Raw genomic sequence first — 23,262 nt, 5'->3', positions numbered from 1 at the left:
ACGAACACCAGCAGCAGGCAGTAGTTTGCATACCCCTGGTTTAGGCAATCATAATCAAAAGAACTTTAAAATTATTATATATTGATATGTATTTTTGACCTAGGTAAATTTTAAGAGAATTCTCCCCCAATCAGATTTTAAATAATGTATCTACATGTGTGTGATTTCTGTTAATGGTTTTAAGTTATGAACTTCTTTGATTTATGAATTATTATGCTTACTGAGAATTTTGAAACTTTTAGTTATTCCTTTTTATGTATTAAGGTGTTGTCCATTCTTCAAAGTGAAAGTTGGAAGCTTTATGTTGTTACTAAATTATATATGCCTAGAAGAAGTCTTTTTTTCTTTTCTTTAAAAAAAAAAAGCAAACTAAAAACCAAATGGCAAACAGTTCTTTTGACAAATTCCTCCTCCACCCCCTTCAAGGGCAACTTTTTCCAAATTTTTAAGCTTGGGAAGCAATCAGATGCTTTTTTTATTGCAGAAATTCTCAGATCTCTTAATTTGTTTACGAGCATTAAAACTCTCCGAGAAGAGGATATGTTCCCCAAACTTATTTGAATTTGAACACCAAAGTCCTTTTTTTAGGAGCACCTCTAAGGATTTCTCTTCCACAGGAGACTGTTTTGGAAATAATGCCCTAGGACAACTGTGGCGATTTTGCCCCCTAAGGGACATCTGACAATATCTGAAGATATTTTTGGTTGTCACAACTGGAAGAGGAAGGTGCTGCTGGCGTTTAGTGGGTAAAGACCAGGGATGCTTCTAAAATCCTACCATGCAGCAAAGAATTTTAAAAATGTCAATAATGCCAAGGTTGAAAAATCTTGCTCTTGGCAACTGTAATTGAAACTAGTTGCTTAGCAATTGACAATTTGATTCAGTGCCAAACTGGTAATGTAAGGGAATGGCCCCTTAATTTAAACCGATTGTCCTCTCATATCACCATTAATCCAGCTATTGTGTTTCTTAGCATCTACGTAATGATAGCAGAGAGGCTATAAATAGTAAATTGTGATCTTAAGAGACTGGCAAGGGAAAGAGGGAAGAAAAAAATAAGGCTATTTTTAAAGCTTAAGTGATAAAATTAAGTGGTTTTGGATCCTTAGTGGAGATTGAAGAGAGATGAGCAAACAGAGTACTTACTTCTTAGGTGAGAGATCTCTTAGTCTGTATGCAGTATGTGTTTTTCCAACCTAATCAGGTTTAGCCTTATAAAAATAGGCTTTATAATAATAGGCTTTATAAGTCTTTATAAGGACTAACCGAAGAAAATTAATCTTAAAATTTAGGGGAAAATACAAATAAGGTAAAACCTCCAAAAGCTGGAAACTTTGTAAGGCGGAAACCTGTCAGAGAAGGAATATGCAAATATTTTCCACTAAAGCAAGCAGGTAAAACTGCCCCCTGTCAAAGGTGGAAAACTTGCAATACCCAGAACAACAAGGCGGTCCCGTGGAGTTCCAGCTTTCACAGCTTTCATTGTACAACTTTCTCAAGGTAGCATCCTGTCATTGGATTTTTATACTCCTCCCCTCACTAAATGTGACATGAGACTTTTAGAAGTTTTGTTTGTTTAGAATTTTGTGGCATTCTCTGAGAATCTGGGGCTACTACTATGGTGGCAGCATCAGATTGGATATTATAGGTTTAAGCTACATTGTAAACCTGTTATCTTTAGGTATATAATGGAATTTCTAAATAGTTGAAATAATCATTAATTTAATAATAATTTAAATGGATTATGCTATATACATTTAGATAAACTATTGCATATCCTTTCCTTTACAGATTTTTACATTAGTCTAAAGTGTAATAGAATATGTCTATTTTCCTCAGTATTACTAAGTCAGGTAAAAGTTTTAAGGGAGAATAGGTATTTGATTTTTTAAATTTTCTTTTCCGGAAAATCCTTGGCAGGTATTTTTTATTTAGTGATTGTATTCTAGAATCTTTTTGAAAGAAAATTGGAAAATTGAAGAAGGAATCTTGAAGACCTTTAACTGTGTGAGGTAGATTTCTACATATTTGAAACTGAACATTACCAAGCCCTGTATTACAGTGTTTCAGGCTTTAAAAGTTGAAGTCTACCTTTAACTTCAGAGACTATCTGATAATGGTAACTCTAGCTTTCTCTGTGAAGTGATATATGTGTGAAGCATATTTCAAAGAACTTATCACTTAATAAGTGAAAGTTAAATTTGAATCTTACTTGACTCTAGTATTCTCGCAGAAGTTAAAGTCTTGAAATTTATCAACTGAAGAATAAGATTTTCTGTGCAATCAAGCAGTGGTAGCCTAGTATTGAAAAATTAGAAGTATTGAGAAGTATGCTGGAGTTGGGAGTAAGAGGGATTATAAGGTAGTCTGAGAGATGGCAAATCTGCATTTCTTCTGATAGATGAGTTTTAGTGTACCATATTGGATATGCAAATTTTTTTCTGGCAGCGAATATGAAGGGTTTTATCAATTTTTGAAGGACTTAAGCTTTTACTTTGTGAGACAACACACCATTGTGGGCTTTTCAGCAGAGGAGTTTTGTAAGTCTTTAAGAGAACCACTCTGGCTGTCATGTTGAGAATAGACTTCCTGTATAAAAAGAATGTTCATTTCCATAACACAGATACATATAAATGCTTACTCTTCTTTCAGGTCCTAATTCAGAAATCACCTCTTCTCCTTGCTTTTCCTAAGCCCTGTTATCTGGACGTGATTATTCTTTCCTTTGCTGATATCATTCATAGTCCTTTATATTCTATATGATTTTTTGATTAGACTATAAATTCTCCAAGGACAGGAATTGTGGCTTCTGTACAAAGAGAGCCTATAAATATTGGTTAATTAAATGAATATTTTCCTGTAGCTATAACTGAAATCATGGAAACATTTTCTTACATCATAACATGAAATGGTATTTTGATGAAAATGTTATTCTGCATTTGATTCTATAAGCAGAGTTACATTTAAATGCAGTAATAAACCTAGCAATCACTTATATAATGCTTATTATGTGCCAGATACTTGCCAAAGCTGTTACTTATATTCACTCATTTAATCCTCACACAATACTATGAGAAGGTATTATTATCACTCTCTCCCAACGGGAAATTGAGGCACATAATGGTTACAGAATTTCCACAAGGTTACTGAGCCGTGGGGTGGCAGAGCCAGGATTTGAATCCAAACCATCTGGCCTTACTAAAAACAATTATTCTTTTAGTAGGTCATAGACCAATAGAATTTGAAGAACAATTTTGAAGACCAACATAGCATTGTCAGCTATATCATTTTTAAAAAACTCTTCTCTGACCACCATTCCATTATTTAGGAAAGTTTAAAATTATGTAAAATTTTGATTTACAGTAATCTATTCTTCAAATAGGAGCCCTGGTTAAAGCAATCGACTGCTAACTGAAAGATCAGTGGTTCAAAACCACCACTGGCTCCACGGGAGAAAGTTGTGGTGGTGTGCTTCCATGAAGATTTACAGCCTTGGCGCTTCCTTAGAAAGCTAGAAATAGAAATACCATATGATCCAGCAATCCTACTCCTAGGAATATATCCTAGAGAAATAAGAGTCGTCACTCGAATAGACATATGCACATCTATGTTCATGGCAGCCTTGTTCACAGCAGCAAAAAGATGGAAACAATGTAGATGCCCATCAACAGATGAATGGATAAATAAACTATGGTACATACACACAATGGAGTACTATGCAAGAGAAAGAACAATGATGAATCTGTGAAGCATCTCATAACATGGATGAAACTGGAGTACATTATGCTGAGTGAAATACGTCAATCACAAAAGGACAAATAGTGTATGAGACCTCTATTGTAAAAACCCATGAAAAAGTTTACACACAAAAAGTAACAATCTTTATTGGTTACCAGGGATGGGAGGGGTGAGGGAGAAGTACTAAATAGGCAGTAGATAAGTGGCATCTTTGGTGAAGGGTGAGACAGTACACAATACTTGGGAAACCAGCACAACTTGTACAAGGAAAGGTCATGAAAGCTCCATAGACACATCCAGACACCCTGAGGGACTGAATTTTTGGGCAGAAGGGCTGTGGGGACCATGGTCTCAGGGAACATCTAGCTCAATTGGCATAACACAGTTCATAAAGACAATGTTCTACATTCTACCTTGGTGAGTAGTGTCTGGGGTCTTAAAAGCCTGTGAGCAGTCATCTAAGATACTCCACTGGTCCCATCCCTTCGGGAGCAAGGGCGAATAAAGAGAACAGGATACAAGCAAAAGGTTAGTCCAAAGGACTAATGTACCACAGCTACCAAGGCCTCCACCAGACTGAGCCCAGTACAGCCAGATGGTGCCCGGCTACCACCACTGACTGCTCTGACTGGGATCACAACAGAGGGTTCTGGAAAGAGCTGGAGAAGGATATAGAACAAAATTCTAACAAAAAAAAGACCAGATTTACTGACCTAAAGGAGACTGGAGAAGCCCCGAGAGTATGGCCCCCAGAAACCCTTTTAGCTCAGTGGTGAAGTCACTTCCGAGGTTCACCATTCAGCCGGGGATTGGACAGCTCCATAAAACAAAACGGGTCTAATGAGGCACAGCAGTCAAGGGACAAGGGCTAGAAGGCAGAAGGGGACAGGAAAGCTGGTGATAGGGAACCCAAGGTTGAGTAAGGACAGTGTTGATGTGTAGTGAGGTGGTTAACCACTGTCATAGGGCAACACGTGTACTGTTTGTTCTGTAAACCTTCATCTAAAATGAGAATAGCAGCACAATTGGAAGAGCACAGTCAATGTCACTGAACTGTGCATGTAGAAATTTTTGAAATGGTGTATCTTTGGCTATGTATATTTTCACCAAAAAAAAAAAAGGTCAAGAAGGGACAGAGTTGACATGTCGTGGGGTTGTTAACCAGTGTCATAAAACAATATGTGTACTACTGTTTAATGAGAAACTATTTGTTCTGTAAACCTTCACCTGAACTACAATTAAAAAAAGAAAAAGAAAACAGAGATTTACAGCCTTGGAAACCCTATGGGGTCGCTATGAGTCAGGATCAACTCGACGGCAGTGGGTTTGGGCTTTTTTTTTTTTTAACTCTTAAAATACAGAGTCCTTGGGTTCTGGGTGGCACAGATGGTTAAGCACACGGCTACTAACTGAAAGGTTGGTGGTTCAAGTCAGCTCAGGAGTTCCCACAGGAGAAAGGCCTGATGATCTGCATCTGAAAGGTCACAGCCATGAAAACCCTATGGAGCACACACTTCTCTGCAACACATGGGATTACTATGAGACAGAATCGATTTGATGGCAACTAGATTTTTAAAATAATATATGACTACATGATTATATAAATTTTTTAAAATTCAGTTTTGTATAGGGAGAAGTAAAATAATAGCACAGTAACATAAAAATACCATGGGGACAAACTTTTTATTTTTTCTCTATTTAGGGCCTGTATATCTTTGGGATCCAGAACTCGAGCCATTGGAAATGCAGCCAAGAGCCAGGTAAATTGTTAACGTGGATGTTCTGACTTATAGGAAGAATTAAGTAAATCTTGGTAACCAAGTTCCATTTTATGTAGTTAAAAGAATGAAAAAAGAGAATGAGAAAAAAATGACAGAATCCTAAGATCTTTGTATTTAAATGTATTTTGCTTTGATCTGTCAAAAGATTTTTTTAAAAAATCTTTTTAGTTCTGAAGTTAGGGTGTGCTACCATGTAACATCAATTTCCATGTACGATCACTGTTTCTATGAGGGATAGACTGTCTGGAATATGACTTTAAAGATGAGGTAAGCAGTGTCTGTATAAAAGAAGGTAGGGGGAAATGAAGGAACTAATTTCAGAGTGATCTGATGTAGCCACCACTACTTTACCTCATTCTGTTTAAGCGTTCATGTGTTTAGGCTAGTGAAATGCTTATGAGTAGATTGTTGACAGTGTTCTGAGCTATAAGTAGATTTTTCTTGGACTTACCAGTTATTTCTGACATTTTAATATGTAGCTGGGTCTTTATTTTCTTCATTATAAAATAACTTTCTTCAATGGCACTTTTTGCCTTAGGACTTGTAGGTATAATTGACTTACTTAATTTATCCTGGAACTTCTTGCTTATGGTTTTTATCAAGGCTATCTTTTATAATTGATCTATATGTGAACCAGTTTTTATCTTTTCTTCTACCTTTCATGCTATATATAAGCAAATGTTAGGTTTGTGTCAAAATGGCACCTTAACCTCTCCCACTAAGTTTATATCTCATATAAGTGGATTGTAGGTATCAGAGTCTCTGAAAAAAGCAAACTAAAGTTATTTCTCCTGAACAGCTGAAGAGACTAACATGGTAATTCAGCATCTCTGTAGTTTCCTTTCATAATTGAAAATCAAGATCTATTTGACTCTACAGGTCACTAAGAGGGCAACGACTGAATCTTAGTAATATTCTATAGTTTGAACTATGTGTTGCTTTCCAGTTAAAGGAAAAATTATTTTGCAGAAATATAAGCTATTTACAATGAAGGCACTTTCACTTAGCACCATGCTACAGGACAGGGATTTTGATTTTAATAAGAGTAGTTCTCAGCAATGGAAGCAACATAGTAGTGCATGAGAAATTTAACAAAGAATCGAATAATTAGAGGAAAAGAGAAACTGTACAGTAAAAAAATAAATAAAACATAGTTTTAAAAAAAACAGACATGACGTGGGGTTGTTAACCAATGTCATAAAACAGTATGTGTACTACTGTTTCCTGAGAAACTGTTGTAAACTTTCACCTGAAGTACAATTAAAAAAAAAAAAAAAACACAGACATGAAAGTGGAAAGAAATAAAAAATTAATTCACTACAGCAAAAGTATTGAGGAAAACCAAAGGAATGGATGGTAGATATGGAGTTCCATTTTGAAGTTTTCTTCTTTCTTTTTTGAAGACACTAACTTTGAATCTAAAATTCCTAAGAGGGGAATTTCTGTAAGAAACTGGTCAAGATGCATATATTCTCATTGTATAATTTTGCTGTTGGTTGGAAGCCAGAAAAATGAATGACTGTGTGTAAATCTGACTTGGATATGTAGGAAAAAGGGAATTAGTGGTTCTCAAATATTAGGATAGTAGTATTTTATTTTGTATTCATTAAATAATTGATAAGTCTTTATTGCCAACAGATTGTCACAAATGTAAGAAATACAATTCACGGATTCAAAAAGCTTCATGGACGATCATTTGATGATCCCATTGTGCAAACTGAAAGGATCAGGCTTCCTTATGAACTGCAGAAGATGCCTAATGGAAGTGCAGGAGTTAAGGTAAGCTTTATAGCTTTATATTCCCAAAGCACAAATATATCATTTTCAAATTAAATATAATATTGCCTACTTGTAATGTATAGTTAAACAGTTTTCTTCTGGATACAGTACACGTGTACTCAAGATATAGAAAGTTTTTTTTAATAAGCTTTAGTGAATGTGCAAAAAAGTCTAGTTTATTGTTGAGGAAAAGTTACTTGGAGAGCTTGAAAAGGTGAATGGTTTCCAGAGGATAAAAGCAGAGGCCTATGTGATTTAGAGGAATAGATCCTGAAAATATGTTAATTGCCATTATGAGTTTTCTCCAATTTAGAAGAATCTTATAATCTTATATGAACATTTAGGTTGTTTTCATGTTTTAGCTATGAATAATGCTGTTGTGAACATTCATACACAAGTTTTTGTGTGGCATATGTTTCATTTGTCTTGGGTATATATCTAGGAGTGGAATTGCTGAGTCATATGGTAACTGTGTTTGAGGCATTCTGTTGGTATTTGAAAAATCAGCATGAACGTGTTTTTGTTAATTTCTGACTTATTGCCTTGGGATGTAGGATTAAAAATCCAGAATTCAACTTACTGTTTTTTTTTTTTTTTAACTTCTCATGTTTTGAAAGAAGAATTTGCATTAATATTTTTAATACAAGAGGAAAGAGGGATGGGGACTTACTACTAATGGGTGCAGAGTTTCTTTTTGGAGTGATGAAAATGTCCTAGAAGAGATAGTGGTGATTGCCGCAGAACTTGGTGAATATACTAAAAAACACTCAGTTATACACTTCAGAAGGGTGAACTTTGTGCCATATGAATTGTATCTCACTAAAGCTGTTATTTTTTAAAAAAATAATTTTAAACTTGATGTTTAACGCCATCTCGTTTACTCTTACTCCCTAGCAATCACTAATCTATATTTTGACTCTGTGGATTTGCCTATTATGGATTCCATTTCATACAGAATGGAATCATACGATACATGGCCTTTTATGTCTGGCTTCTTTACTTCACGTAATTTCAGGGTTCATCCATGTTGTAGTACATATCAGTACTTCATTCCTTGTTATGGCTAAATAATATCCCATTACATAGATATACCACATTTCATTTATCCATCAGTTGATACACATTTGTTTATGCAAGTGTATTGAATTTTAGGAAAGAGTTCTGACTACAGGGTGGGTGATGATTTGTAGTAAGGAGACAGGAGTCTCACTACTTACAGTAGTTTAGGGAAGACGTGAGAGGTTAAAGATGAGACAAATTACGAAGCCATCTTGTAGGTAAAATTTGTTGGTCAGGGGTTGCTGCCTGGGAAGCTGGATGGGTTATGATTGCAGTAACTGAGATAAAGAATAATACTCAGATATCCTTTAGATCTACCACCCGTCTGTCAGTTTGTCATACTGTGGTGGTGTTTGTGTTGCTATGGTGCTAGAAGCTATGCCACCAATATTTAAAATACCAGCAGGGTCCCCCATGGTGGACAGGTTTCAGTGGAGCTTCCAGAATAAGACAAACTAGGAAGAAAGGCCCTGGCGATCTACTTCTGAAAATTAACCAATGAAAACTGTATGGATCACATCAGAATATTGTCCAACTTGCTTGCTTTGGACATGTTATCAAGAGGGATCAATCGCTAGAAGAAGACATCATGTTTGGTGAAGTTGAGGGCTAACAAGGGTGTGGGATACCTTTGGTGAGATGGATTGGCACAATAGCCACAGCAATGGACTCAAATATGCTGGCAATTGTCAGGATGACACAGGACTGGGCAGTGTTTTGTTCTGTTTTACATAAAGTCACCATGAGTCAGAGTCGACACAGTGGCAGCTAACAACAGTCCTTTAGATATGATAAAGTCTGGCTAATGCTCACCTAGAAAACAAGTTTTATTTACTTGTAAAAGAAATTTAAAACTCATGCTTTGTGGATGGGTTGGGAAAAATAAGAGTAAAACTTTTTTTTTTAAAACACAAAGCCAAAACCTGATTTCTGAGTGATATAATTTTTATGCATTCATCATAAGTGCCTGTAAGCTAGTTGAAGAAGCTTTGAAAACATCAACAAGTTAAGTGTTGAATTATCTTCATCTTTTGAAGGTTAAAGATCTTCAGCGTTTGACTTCTCAAGCATTTGTATCCAGGTTTTTTTTTTAGATATTTGTTTGAATTTAATTTGATCTTTTTTCATCTGTAACTGTTTTATATTCTTGCATCGTGAACATCCATGCACAGTGTGTTCTGTGTCCACTGTCAGACTAAGACCATGCATGGTATTTGATTCATTTTTCCCTTAGTTCAGTGTGCTGGATTTTCCCCCACTCTCTTGGGTTAAAGGCAGTAATTTGATATATGTTTTTAAATTGTAAATTGATTTGGAAACAAATGGATATTAATTTTAGGTCTGTTTCATACTAAATCTTATTACACACAGTCAGGTACATGCATACCTTGTGCTCCTTGGAAGAGCAGTTCTTTAAAACTATTCCAAAGTTTCAAAGTGCTACAAACTAAAATCATTCACTCCGCTGGGAGTACAGAGGTAAAAGACATAGCCATTTCTTCAGTGAATTAAATATAGTCACGTGGGCTCTAAGGTAGCTTTGTATTACTTGAAAATTTTTGGTTGTTGCAAGAGTTTGATTTCTTCAATAAAGCAAAGGTCCCTTAGTATTCCTTGGTCAGGAAGCACTCTAAAGTTTCATTTTATGTGCTCAAATCAAATGCAGCCTAGTCTTAAACCTGTGTTTAAGATGAAGTAGTTATTACTGGGCTGAGGGCAGGGGACCATGGTCTCAAGGGACATCTAGCTCAATTGACATAACATAGTTTAGTTTCTAAAGAAAATGTTCTACATCCTACTTTGGTGAGTAGCATCTAGGGTCTTAAAAACTTGTGAGCGGCCATCTAAGATACACCACTGGTCCCACCCTGTCTGGAGCAAGGGGGAGAATGAAGAAAACCGAAGACATAAGAGAAAGATTAGTCCAAAGGACTAATGGACCACAAGTACAAAAAAAAAAAAGATGAAGCAGGTATGTGATCTTAAAAAAAAAAAGATTTTTAAATTTTATGTATACATTTCTAGTATTTAATTTATAATTGTTCTCACAAACATATTAATACATATTAAATTTCCTTTTTATTTTATTGTAGTAAGAATATATATAACAGAACATTTGACAGTTCAGTTTTTTTAAAATAAGGATTTTTGTTATATTCTCATTTGCTTTTTTCCAAAACTGTATGACTATAAAGTTTTCACTTCAAACCTTTCAGAAGGGTGTTTAATCTTTTTCTCCTTCATTGTTGGTATGTCACGTTTGGAAAATGAATGATAAAAATTACTTTTGTGGGAAGGTAGCAATCTGGAGAAAATAAGAGACACTTTTCAAAATAATTTGCTTGGTTATAATACTATATGTAAAGTATTGGGAATTCAGAAATGAGAAGTTGTCAATGCTTTTAATGAGGCCATGATTCTAGAATGACAGTCTTTTTGGACTATAACTTCCTTGAGGCAAGGACTTCGCTTCTTTCACTGCTGTATGCCCATTATGCCCATCACGTATAATGTAGATGCTTAACAAATATTTGTTGGATGAATACATGACTCTTAATAAATTTCTAAACTTTTGGTTTTAGGTGCGGTACCTAGAAGAAGAGAGACCTTTTGCAATTGAGCAAGTAACCGGGATGCTGTTGGCCAAGCTTAAAGAGACTTCAGAAAATGCTTTGAAGAAACCAGTAGCTGACTGTGTGATTTCAGTAAGTTTTATTTTAGTAATGAATACTCTTGAATCATATTTTCATGTATTAATGTTATATTGAAATATTTTTCTTCCCTTTTTTTTTTTAATACTTTCTGCTCTTATCCAATAGATAACCTAAAACCATTTAGACTTTATTCAAAAAAATAAATATTGCTTTATTTGGTAGTTTAGTGTTGAATTTCTTGTAAAGTCTATTGTGATAATCAGTGAATCTTAAAAACCTAATGTGTGTGGTTAGTTAGTGGCTATTATACGTGCCACTATCCCTAAGAATCTTTCCAGGTAGCACTTAACTTCCAACCTCTAGGGGACTTAATATTTTATAGTGAAGGATGAAGTTTTCCAGTTGGGAATTTGAGATTGTATATATTTTGTATCAGAAAGAAAAGATCTTACTTTAAGGATTCTTAGCAAAATAATTATTTACCCAATTTTATCTCTTGAGATTCTATTATATATTCATAATTACTTTTAAGTTACATGTTGTCACCTAAATATGAATATATTTCTAACTATTAAGTTTGACTACATAAGAGTTTCATATCAGAAAAATAGAATCAGGATATTAACTTTTTAGTAAATTTAGTAATTATGTATTTTCCTAGGTATTTGGGATTTTAAAAAGGGAGAAATATATTAGAGCTTAATATTTTGTTTTATAACGAGTTAGTAATAATAAAAATGTAGAGTTTACCATTAACCAGGCACTGTTCTAGGAATTTTATATGTATTAACTCACTTAATCCTCACAGCTGCTTTATGAAGTAGGACATTATTAACCTCTTTCACAGATTAGGAAACTGAAGCATAGAGAAGCTAAATAACTTGCCCAGAATCACATAACTAATGAGTGGGAGAGCCAGAAATCAACCCAGATAGTTTTTTTCCTGAGTCTGTGCTCATAACTCTTCCATTATACTGCCACTTGAAAGTATGTCAGAATGGTACATATTTAAAAAAAAAAAAAATCCATCTTAAATTCAAATCTTATTTATTTAACCTATAATTGCTTTTATTTTCAGTTAGAAATTAGTGTCAGAACAGACTGATGAGAACTTCTTGGCTGTTATTAACTTTGTAGTTGTGAGCTCTATGAGGGCAAGTATTTTGGTCATTTTGTGCACGTCTGTGTCCCCAGTGGCTGGAAAAGTACCTGGTACATAAGGGCTTAATGAATATTAAATGAATCATAATTTATAATCTAGATTTTTGCCAGAAGGATAGTAACAAAACAGGATAAGTTAACAAAGTCCAAGTTCATTTCCTGTTGTTAATAATCTGTTAAATGAAATTTATAAATTAAAAAACAATAAAAATTGAAGGAGACTACTTAGAACTCAGAGACTGAAGCCATTTTGTACACGATTATACTTAATAACTAGCTTTTTGGAAAAACTCTGTAGGACAAATAAAAGTCCTTCCTAGTTTGACAGATTAAAAAAAACTTGAAGTTTTAAATCTGAGTTTTTTTTTTAAATAAAACTATGTTTAATGTTTTTCGGTGATTTTAAAAGAAGTACTGCTCATCGTAAGTCTCCTGCAGTATAGTTCCTTCCTTTGCAAAGATAACCGTTATAAAAAGTTGTGATTGTATTCTCATTATATATTCATAATGAAACCATACAAAGATGAAATCATGCTATAATATACCTTTTTTTTAATGTAACAAAGATATTATTTCATGATAGGTCAGTTCTACTTCATCCTTTCTATCAGCTGTGGAGGATTCTAGTATATGGATATACTGTAATATAGTTAACCAATATCGTTTTAACAGACTTTGAGGTTTTCAATTTTTCATTATTAAAGGTGAACAAATATTTTCTAATATACCAGATCAACACAGGAAGGGTTTAGATTAACACTCTGGAAATCCTTCATATTATTTCATATTATTAATTACTTTAAATTAGTGTTGTACTATCAGGTCAAATCTTTATGGTATAGAAATTATAAAGCTTTAAAAATAAACCTAGTACTGTGTATACTCTAAACAACAATAAAAAAAAATAAACCTAGTATTTTTCTTCATTTATTTAATTGAGCACCATTGAATGTAAGTTTTAGTGCAATTATTTTACATTTTTCAATTGATGAAATGTTAAAGTAAAATCTATTACGTGAAACTAATATATTTAGTTAATGTGTTTAAATACCAGATTCCTAGCTTTTTCACTGATGCTGAGAGAAGATCTGTGATGGCCGCAGCCCAGGTTGCAGGCTTAAATTGTTTAAGGCTGATGAATGAAACTACTGCAGGTAAGCATTCTGCAATTTGAAAACAGCTGTCAGAAAAATGGAGCCCTGGTGGAGCAGTGGTTAAGCGTTGAGCTGCTAACCAAAAGGTTGACGGTTCGGATCTACCAGCCTCACCTTGGAAACCCTATGGGGCAGTTCTATTCTGTCCCGTAGGGTCTCTCTCTGTGAGTCAGAATTGACTCCACGAGCAGCAGGTTTGGTTTTGGTCAGAAAAATACCTTTTTTTTTTTGTTTGTTTAATTAACACAAATCATTTATTTTTTAATTCTATTATGTACTGATTTTTGTAAGCTTCTCGTTTTGGAGTACAACATCTTGGCAGAGACTAAACATGTTTTATTTGCTATGTTGTTGTTAGTTGCCGGTGAGTCTGTTCCGACTCATGGTGACCCTGTGTATACAGAGCAGAACTGCTCCATAGGGTTTTCAAGGCTGTGACCCTTTGAAAGCAGATCGTCAGGCCTATGTGGGCTGTCAGGCCTCTAAATGGGTTCAAACTGCCAACTTTTCAACTAGTAGTTAAGCGCTTAATGGATTGCACCACCCAGGGACTCTTATTTTCTATAAGAATGGTTAATATTACCGAGTTCTAGATGGATAGGGAAAAGAAATTAAAACATTAACCAAATTATGAAAAGTTAATTTACTTTGAAACTAATGATTAATGGTTTTTATTACTGCACCATGTATTAAAGTGCAATATCAAGTGACGTATCTGTTACTTGTTTTCCAGCTGACTGCTCCTAAAATAAACCTATTTCTTTGTTCTTACACAGTTGCACTAGCATATGGAATTTATAAACAAGATCTTCCACCCTTAGATGAGAAACCAAGAAATGTAGTATTTATTGATATGGGACACTCTGCCTACCAGGTCTCAGTTTGTGCTTTTAACAAAGGAAAACTTAAGGTAAGTAAATAACTTATTTGCTGTATTTAACTATAGTCTTTAATTGCAGGACTATATGTTGTTAGCTCCGGCTCACGGCAACCATACGTACAACAGAATAAAACATCGCTCAGTCTCGTGTCATCCTTATAATCACCAGTATGTTCGAGTCCATCGTTGGCAGCTATTGTGCCAGTCCATTTCACTGAAGGTCTCCCATGCCCTCTCTGGCCCTTTACTTCAACAAACATGATGTCCTCTTCCAGTGATTGATCCCTCCTGACAACACGTCCAAAGCAAGCAAGTTGGACAGTGTTCTGTTGTGATCCATAAGGTTTCACTGGCTAATACTCAGAAGTAGATCCACCAGGCCTTTCTTTCTAGTCTGTCTTAGTCTGGAAGCTCTACGGAAGCCTTTCTCCCATGGGTGACCCTGCTGGTATTTGAAATACCAATGGAATAGCTGCCAGCATCATTCCTGCCCCCCGCCATTGCTGTCGAGTTGATTCCAACTCACAGCATTCCTGTAGCAACACACAAACTGCCACAGTACGATAAACTGACAGATGGTGGATAGACTATATACCACCAAACCAAACCGATTGCCATCGAATCCATTCCAACTCATAGCAACCCTATAGGACACAGTAGAACTACCCGTTAGGGTTTCCAAGGCTGTAATCTTTACAGAAGCAGACTGCCACAGCTTTTCTCCCAGAGTGGCTGGTGGATTCAAACTGCTGACCTTTCTGTTTGTTAGCAGCCAAGTATTTAACCATTGTTCCACCGGGGCTCCTGGATAGACTATGTAGAGATCCTTAATGCCTGGATAGGAGGCCTGGTTGTGCAGTGGTTAAAGCACTCGACTGCTAACCAAAAGGTCGGCGGTTCAAACCCACTAGCTGTTCCGTGGGAGAAAAATGTGGCAGTCTGTTTCCATAGAGATTACATCCTTAGAAACCCTGTGGGGCAGTTCTGCTCTGTCCTGTTAGGGCCACTATTAGGGTCAATGGCAATGGGTTTGGTTTGATTTTTGGTTTGTTTTTATTCTATGTGCTTCTTATTTGTGTTTGGTTTTATGTTCATTTTTACACTGATTATCTTGTCTAAACTTACACTGAGGAGAATTTACTTAGAGGATCAAATGCTTTGTGTTATGTAACACCTGTGGGGCCTTTTGTCTTGCCAGTATATGTTACTGCAATAACATCTTTGTAATTAGGAAGTTAAAGGGAAATGACTCATACTGAATAGGTTAGTTTTCTTTATAAACTGGTTTAATCCTTGACATTTAGCCTTAAATGTTAACTTTCTTTCTTTTTAGTAGGTACCTTAGGTACCTTAGAGTTTTGGATCTGTAATTTTTACATCATAGACCACTTTGAAAGTCTGATGAAGGCTGTGACCCTTCTCCCCAGAAGAATATATACTTGCACTATTCACATACCAGTACAATTTTGCATTTAATTTCGGGTAATATTGGACCTCATGAGAAGTCTGTCTGCCGATTGACCATACTAGTCTGGTGTAACATCCCAACCAGATTACACTCATATCCTACTGTGGTGTTTACCACCATTCCACCCATTCCTTATGAAAAAAAAAAAAATCTGATAAACCACACCAAAAGTGGGATTTTTATTTTAGTAGTGACTATTTATAATTAGTCATTTGTGCTCTCTACCTTAGGGAGAGAGACTAGATGTCTTGGTTCTTTGTTTTCAGTGACTATAGTGTTGAACTTCTTCGACTTGTTTACTCTTCTTCTACCTGGTGCTAGCTGGGGGTCTATTGCTCTCCACTTTTTTCTGTGTTTTTTTTTTTTTTTTCTTTTGGCCTCTCATGTATCCTTTTGTTTCATTTATGTTTTTAATGAAAATCTGCTGACTTTTTTTTAAATAATAAAAAGCTTAATTCCTGGTCTGTAGATTGACATGCTATGTCAGATGTAATCTTTGGATCTGCTTTTCTTGGATGCTTAGTTCTTTTTAGATGCTTAAGGCTGTTTCTTTGCTCTCTGAACTGTTTTCATCTTTCTAACTCAGTGCAATTCTAGAACCAGAACATGAGAAATAATGAGGGTTTAGTCATTGTAACTCAATTATTTCAGAATTAGAATTGCTCCTTTACAATATATGGATCTGTAATTATAAAGCATATATTTCAGAGTGGGGAAATTTGTTGGCTAAATATAAATGATAATTTATGTCTAATTCCAGATTTGACGTCATGTGATTTGACAAGTTGTTTGGCTTCATATTATTATAATTCTAAAGACTTTTTTTTTTCTTTCTCTTTGAAAGCATCTATACTTCTGAAAATTTAGTTCTGTTTTTCCAATTAAATAGGTCTTGGCTACTACCTTTGATCCATATTTGGGTGGCAGGAACTTCGATGAGGCTTTAGTAGACTACTTCTGTGATGAGTTCAGGACCAAATATAAGATAAACGTGAAAGAAAACTCTCGGGCCTTGTTACGCTTATATCAGGAATGTGAAAAATTAAAGAAGCTAATGAGTGCAAATGCATCAGATCTTCCATTGAACATCGAGTGTTTCATGAGTGACCTTGATGTTTCTAGTAAAATGAACAGGTACTGTGCATGTTTTCAGTTTGAGAAGTGTTTGCTTATTTTATAATGTATATGTTATGTCTTTTTCTTTTCCATTCTGTTATTTTAGAAGATAAGCTGAATTATTAACCCAACATGATGAATTTTTCCCACAGGGCTCAATTTGAACAATTATGTGCTTCCCTCTTGGCCAGAGTTGAACCACCTTTAAAAGCAGTAATGGAGGAAGCTAGTAAGTAGAAATTACTGGGCTAACCATCAAAACTGTACCGTGGTGTTACTCACTTCACTGATAAGTATAGAAAATTCTAAGAGAAAAGTAAAGTAGAAATGGGAATATGATTGCTTTTTGTTAAGGTTTTTGTAATCAATTAAAAGTATCTTCCATGAGGATTTGTGAGGTGAAAGTGTTTTTCTCGACTGAGACTCTAGAGAGCCCATGGAGGGGTGCTTTTTCCTTATAGTCACTCCATCAGCTGTAGTGCCTGTCACATAGATACAGTTACTATTAAATTTGTCTTTTTCCAAAATTTGCTGCTTTTTTACATTTTATTTCCTTCTGAACGAATAAAAAATTGATCCACCTTTTTAAAAAGCACTTTCCAAAGCCTACTGTTCACACTTTAATAAAGACTATTTTATTTTCCTCAATTATAAACTTCTTGTTTTCTAGACTTACAACGTGAAGATATAAGTAGTATAGAAATTGTAGGAGGAGCTACACGAATTCCTGCATTAAAGGAACAAATCAGTAAATTCTTTCTTAAAGACATAAGTACCACATTAAATGCTGATGAAGCTGTTGCAAGAGGATGTGCCTTACAGGTATGATTGTTGTCCTTGTTTTTTAGAATGTATATTTTGCCAAAAACAGGGCGATAGGTCTACTGCCAAAAACAATCCTGCTACTGTAAAATTGATACCGAACTCATGGGGCCTTTTAATATTATCTGTTTCAACCACCTCTTAGTAGGATAAATAGAGTAAATTGAAATTATTCCTGATAAACAAGTATCGCGTCTTTCCTGTTTATATTTTAAGTTATGATAGGACCATATATATCTATAACTGTACTGAAAGAACATTTCTTCTATGAATTTTTGCAATTATTCCTTTTTGAGATTTAAAAATATTCTTTTATTAATTTTTGTTAGATTACAAAAGAGCACTCTGGCCCTTTCTAATTTTAACTAGTTGTTACCAAAGAACAGTAATTTTTTAAATATGACAGTTTAAATCTAAGAACTTCAGTAAACAGTTTAATCAGGATATGGTTTGTGTTTATTGATTTAAATGTGATATACATCTTATTTTCAGTGTGCGATTCTTTCACCAGCATTTAAAGTGCGTGAATTTTCCATAACAGACCTTATTCCTTATTCAATCACATTAAAGTGGAAGACCTCTTTTGAAGATGGAACTGGGTAAGTTACCTTTAAAGCCTTGGTTAGACCTTGTCATAAATCTTTAACCAACTGAATCTGCTCTTCTAAATTAGAGGAATTTAGACTTCTTTCAGTTCTCAAAAGCACTGTTTTTAATATGAGGATGTAGAAATGATATATAATATTCTGTAAATTGTGACAGGCATATTTTTTTAGTTCATATTTTATTATAAAATAAAAATGCTCATTTTCAAATGAAAATTGGAGTATAGAAATACACAAACCTTAAGACCTGCGTTTGCCATACCCCAACTCTCTTAGTTGGGAGTATATCTGTGCAGTCATTTTCTTTGAATATACAAAAATAAACCCAAGTATGCACCTTTTAAATACAGGATCATCTATATATCTCCAGTGCACTTAAATGTCACCAGTTGTATGTGCCATAATTTAACCAATACACTATTAGGCCATATTTTGCTATTTCAAGCAATGCTGTTAGGAAATATCCTTGTACACATCTCCTGGTTCATTTCTGTTCAGTGTATCTGTAAGATAACTGTAGGAGTAGAATTGTTGAGCCAAAGAATCTGCACTTTTTTTTGTTTTTTTTAACTAATACTGCCAAATTATTTACTAAAAATATTATATCAGGTATATTCCTATCAGCATTGCATGTGATTGTCTGTTTTAGCTCATCTTCTCCTATACCTTTAAATTTAACGGCCTGATAATAGAAGTTAGTACTTCGTTATTTGAATTTCCAAATATTGTGAGCTAAAATCTTATGTTTTTATTAACATGTACATTTCTTTTTCCATAAGCTGCCCTGAGTTTAAGTAGTTTGTTTTCCTACCAAAATCAAAATTTAAATCTCAAATATTTTCCTGCTTTTCAAAAGCATGGCTTGTACAGTGAAATAAAGCTGCATTTAGGTTTTGAAGATGCTTCTAAAATGTTGTTCTGTGTTCTGTACATCACACGCCCAAGAAATTTAAATTTTTGCAAAAGTTTGAAAAATATGGATTATCAGTCTGATCTGAATGTCTTGCAGAGCGTTTAAATGGCATATTTGAATGTCAAGTTTGAGGCAAGAAGTATTATTCTTTAAAGTTTAATTTCAGTTAAAGGTAGAAGTGATCCTGCAAATAATTGTAAGAAAATATATTGGGAGCCAAATTGAAAAGTAAATGTATTCCAATGAGTACAGTAAGAAAGTAGAAGGTACTCATATGTTCTTGAAAACAAGGATAGAGGAAAAGGTTAATGAATGTGAGATTTTCAAACCTTGCATAATTAATGTGATACGATGATAATATAGTATTAAATAGTGAGTTTCTGGGCCACTATAACCTGTAGTCATAAACTTTTTTTGTTACATTATTTAAGGAATAGGAATTGCTATGCAGGTTTAAAAATTCCCTGTACTGGAGGGGGGAAAATACTATAAAGGACATAATTATGTCAGCTAAAATGGTATATAGATGGTAGAAGAAAGTATGGATATAAATTTATAAAGTTGACCACTGTACTTGTTTATGTTAGAAAATATCCCTACTGGGAAATATGCACTAAATTATTTAGGGGTGGTGGTTGTTAGTTACCATTGAATTGATCCCAACTCATGACAACACCATGTATGCAGAGTAGAACTGTTCCTAGGGTTTTCAAGACTGTGACCTTTCAGAAGTAGATCACCAGGCCTGTCTTTTGAGGCGCCACTGGGTGGGTTTGAACGGCCAGCTAGTAGTTTAACCATGTCTGCCACCCAGGGGACTCCATTTAGAGAGAAAGGGCCATCACGCAAGCAGCACTCTCTGTCGGTTCAGGGGAAAACGCTCACACAGACAGAGTGCATGCACGCAAATGGTGACACAGAAAGGGTGATGTGTGACAGACAACAGGCAAATCTAGGTCTTCACCAAGAATATACAAATGTTTCTTCTACTATTATTTTTGCACCTTGCCACAAGTTAAAAAAGTGTTTCCAAATAAAAAGATTTTTTTTTTAAAGGAGCTGGAAGAAAAGGGAGGGCTACATATGACAAATATTTTGAAAGCTGATGGGTAGGATTTGGTCCTCAGATGTGAGCCATAAAATAATTCCTACATATTGGCTTTAACTTTTACCTATTCTCAAGTAATTGTTTTTCTCTTTTTAGTTGTATTTTCTGTTAGTATGATAAACAAATCTTTGAGCCATCAGTCTGTCAAAATGAATGTTTATTGCAAAACAACTAATTTTTTTCTTTACATTTGTACGTAGAGGTCTTTGCAGTTGCTGCGTTATGAATTAAGGATGAGATGGATTTTGTAATTAGGTTCTTAGACAACCTTTTATTTATCTTTAAATGAGTGTTTTTCCCTCTCCGTTGTAGGGAATGTGAAGTATTCTGTAAGAACCATCCTGCCCCATTCTCAAAAGTCATTACTTTCCACAAGAAGGAGCCATTTGAACTAGAAGCATTTTATACTAATCCACATGAAGTGCCTTATCCTGATCCAAGAATTGGTGAGAAAACTCAAGAAAATATTTTCCATAAATGGCCTTTGATAAATAATATGTTAAAATTAAAATCAGGGAAACAAGTACATTGACATCTCAGCTATACTGACACTGGATTTTTAAAAATTTTCATATGGTTTTCTAAACTTGTATTTTTTAGTGCTTAGAGTTTATTTTTAATTCATCCTGACTTCTATGCTTAAAAGGCTCCGTGCTTAGCCTGAAAGGTTTGTGTGATGGTTACTTTTTATGGACAAGCTCTCTCGTCAGTTAATCAAAATTATGGTGCAAGAGTAACTATATATTCTGATTCTAAACTTACACTCACTGTCACCAACCAGAATGAGTAACATTTGATTAATATGAAAATGAGAGTAAGAGACTATAAATATCATTCATTTTAACTGAGTAATCATTTTAGAAGATATAGAACGAAGTATGATTTTATGACATTAAAAAGAGAAGGAGTAATTTTTAAGTTTTAAATTTTTCTATAGGTACTGCTTTATTGATAGACTAAAAAGGAGACAATAGTGTAATATTTGAAGGACAGTATTTAAAGCAGTAGAAATAAATTATTGAAGGTCAGCCAGGTTTCTTACTACCCAGTTTTTCTGCCTAGTATTCTCTCTTTACTATGGATATTCTTAAATATTTAAGATTTCATTAAAGAAATAAAACATTAGTAGATTTCTTACAGTTAAAAATTGATATCATATATACAGGTATTAGTGACTGGATAATTTAGCAGTTTCGCTATGGAAAAATCCAGAAAATTTTTGAAATTGCTTTTCTTATGAATTACCAAGATGATTGATTTGGAAAGCTTATAGCTAAAAAGATAGTATCTGTTGGTTTTCACACAGAACTTGAATTTTTTATTTTGCTTTTAGAGTATCAATATTGTAAAATACTTAAAAGTTACATTTCCTTTGAGTAAGATTGTCCTTGGTTAAAATCCCAACTCTTTTATTCCCTAGCATTAACGATTTGGGGCATGTTATTTGACTTTTCTGAGTCTCAGTATCAGGATGGGTAAGGTATTGAGAAAATAATCTGGGGGAAGTGCCTGGCCCATGGTAATCAACCAGGATGTGGTCCTACTTGTATGATTGTTTTCCCAGTATCTGAAACATGATAGGGAAATTATTGAATGAATGAATTGGATGAGTCAGTCTCAGGTTCATGTACTAATTAAAGCTCTTACCTTTTTTCTTAAGGGAGCTTCACTATTCAGAATGTTTTTCCACAGTCTGATGGTGATAATTCCAAAGTGAAGGTAAAAGTTCGCGTTAATATCCATGGGATCTTCAGTGTGGCTAGTGCATCAGTAATTGAAAAGCAGAACTTGGAAGGGGATCACAGTGATGCTCCTATGGAGACAGAAACTTCATTTAAGAATGAATGCAAAGATGATGTGGTATGTAGAGATCCTATTTCAAGGTTCTTCTAATATAATGTGTTATTATCATTAACTGCCATTGAGTAGGCTGCCAACTCATGGTGACCCCATGCACAACTGGACAAAACACTGCCCAGTCCTGCACCTTCCCCATGATCAGTTACAGATCAGACCATTGTGATCCATGGGGTTTTCATGGGCTGATTTTTGAAAGTAGATTGCCAGGCCGTTTTTCCTAGTCCATCTTAGACTGGAAGCTCCACTGAGACCTTTTCTGCACCACGGCAACAGGCAAGCCTCCACTGACAGATGGGTGGGAGCAGTACATGAGGTGCATTGGCCAGGAATCAAACCTGGGTCTCCTGTATGGAAAGTGAGAATTCTACCACTGAATCAACATTGCCCCCGTGTGTTATATGTAGTGTCTTAGTCATATCTGGTACTATTAATCGTTGAAAGTATTAATTTCTGAGGCTTTGCTCTGAATTCAAGCTGAAGGTATTGCTGTGAACCTGTTTTATTTTTTTGTTTTTATAAAAGCACCAATGAATAATTCTGTTTTAGGTACTCTACGTCTTTCTCACTGTAATATACTTTTCAGGGGCATGGGCATCTTTCAGAGCATTGTATGGAGCATGTGTGTATGTGTGTTTCATAAATTCTTCATTTCCGTTAAAAACACATCTATTTTATTATGTGCTAGCTTTTTAGTTTACAGATAAAACCAGTTCAGAATGTTGAATTTTGAGTTGTACAAATAACATTTTTAGATCAAAATCACAGGCTTAATAAAAAAAATTTCAGAGTTTAGTTAGGGAGCAGCTGTGGCAGTTAAGCAGAGGGATATGTTTATATGTTCAATAACATTAAAATGCAGATTTCTGACAGTTCATTTCTTTATGAAAGAGCTATGTGACCGTAATACTGAATTTACTCTTGGTGTACTATAGATGAAGGGATCTTAGGAGAACTTGATTATCTTACATTGCTGTTAGGTGCTGTTGAGTCGGTTCCGCCTCATAGCGACCCTATAGGACAGAGTAGAACTGGCCCGTAGAGTTTCCACAGAACAGCTGGTAGATTCGAACTGCTGACCTTTTGGTTAGCAGTCATAGCTCTTAACCACTGTGCCACCAGAGCTCCTATATTCCATTAAAAAAAAGTTTCTGTCTTCTTTTTTAT

General features: G+C 34.8%; 1 protein-coding gene across 1 annotated transcript in view; it reads left to right on the top strand.

Annotated features, from left to right (window-relative positions):
- The window catches only part of HSPA4L (heat shock protein family A (Hsp70) member 4 like), a 46,176-nt gene that overhangs the window by 7,629 nt on the left and 15,285 nt on the right, over positions 1-23,262 (top strand). The window contains exons 2-12 of the mRNA XM_004389279.2: positions 5,441-5,498; positions 7,158-7,298; positions 10,940-11,062; positions 13,227-13,326; positions 14,103-14,236; positions 16,564-16,808; positions 16,943-17,019; positions 17,461-17,612; positions 18,105-18,211; positions 20,551-20,684; positions 21,899-22,098. Coding sequence (XP_004389336.1) covers positions 5,441-5,498; positions 7,158-7,298; positions 10,940-11,062; positions 13,227-13,326; positions 14,103-14,236; positions 16,564-16,808; positions 16,943-17,019; positions 17,461-17,612; positions 18,105-18,211; positions 20,551-20,684; positions 21,899-22,098 — 1,471 coding nt within the window. The remainder of the gene's footprint in view (positions 1-5,440; positions 5,499-7,157; positions 7,299-10,939; positions 11,063-13,226; positions 13,327-14,102; positions 14,237-16,563; positions 16,809-16,942; positions 17,020-17,460; positions 17,613-18,104; positions 18,212-20,550; positions 20,685-21,898; positions 22,099-23,262) is intronic.

This window comes from Trichechus manatus, unplaced genomic scaffold (assembly GCF_000243295.1).
Source record: "Trichechus manatus latirostris isolate Lorelei unplaced genomic scaffold, TriManLat1.0 scaffold00239, whole genome shotgun sequence".
Classification (NCBI taxonomy): domain Eukaryota; kingdom Metazoa; phylum Chordata; class Mammalia; order Sirenia; family Trichechidae; genus Trichechus; species Trichechus manatus.
This window is presented reverse-complemented; position numbering and strand designations above follow the sequence as displayed.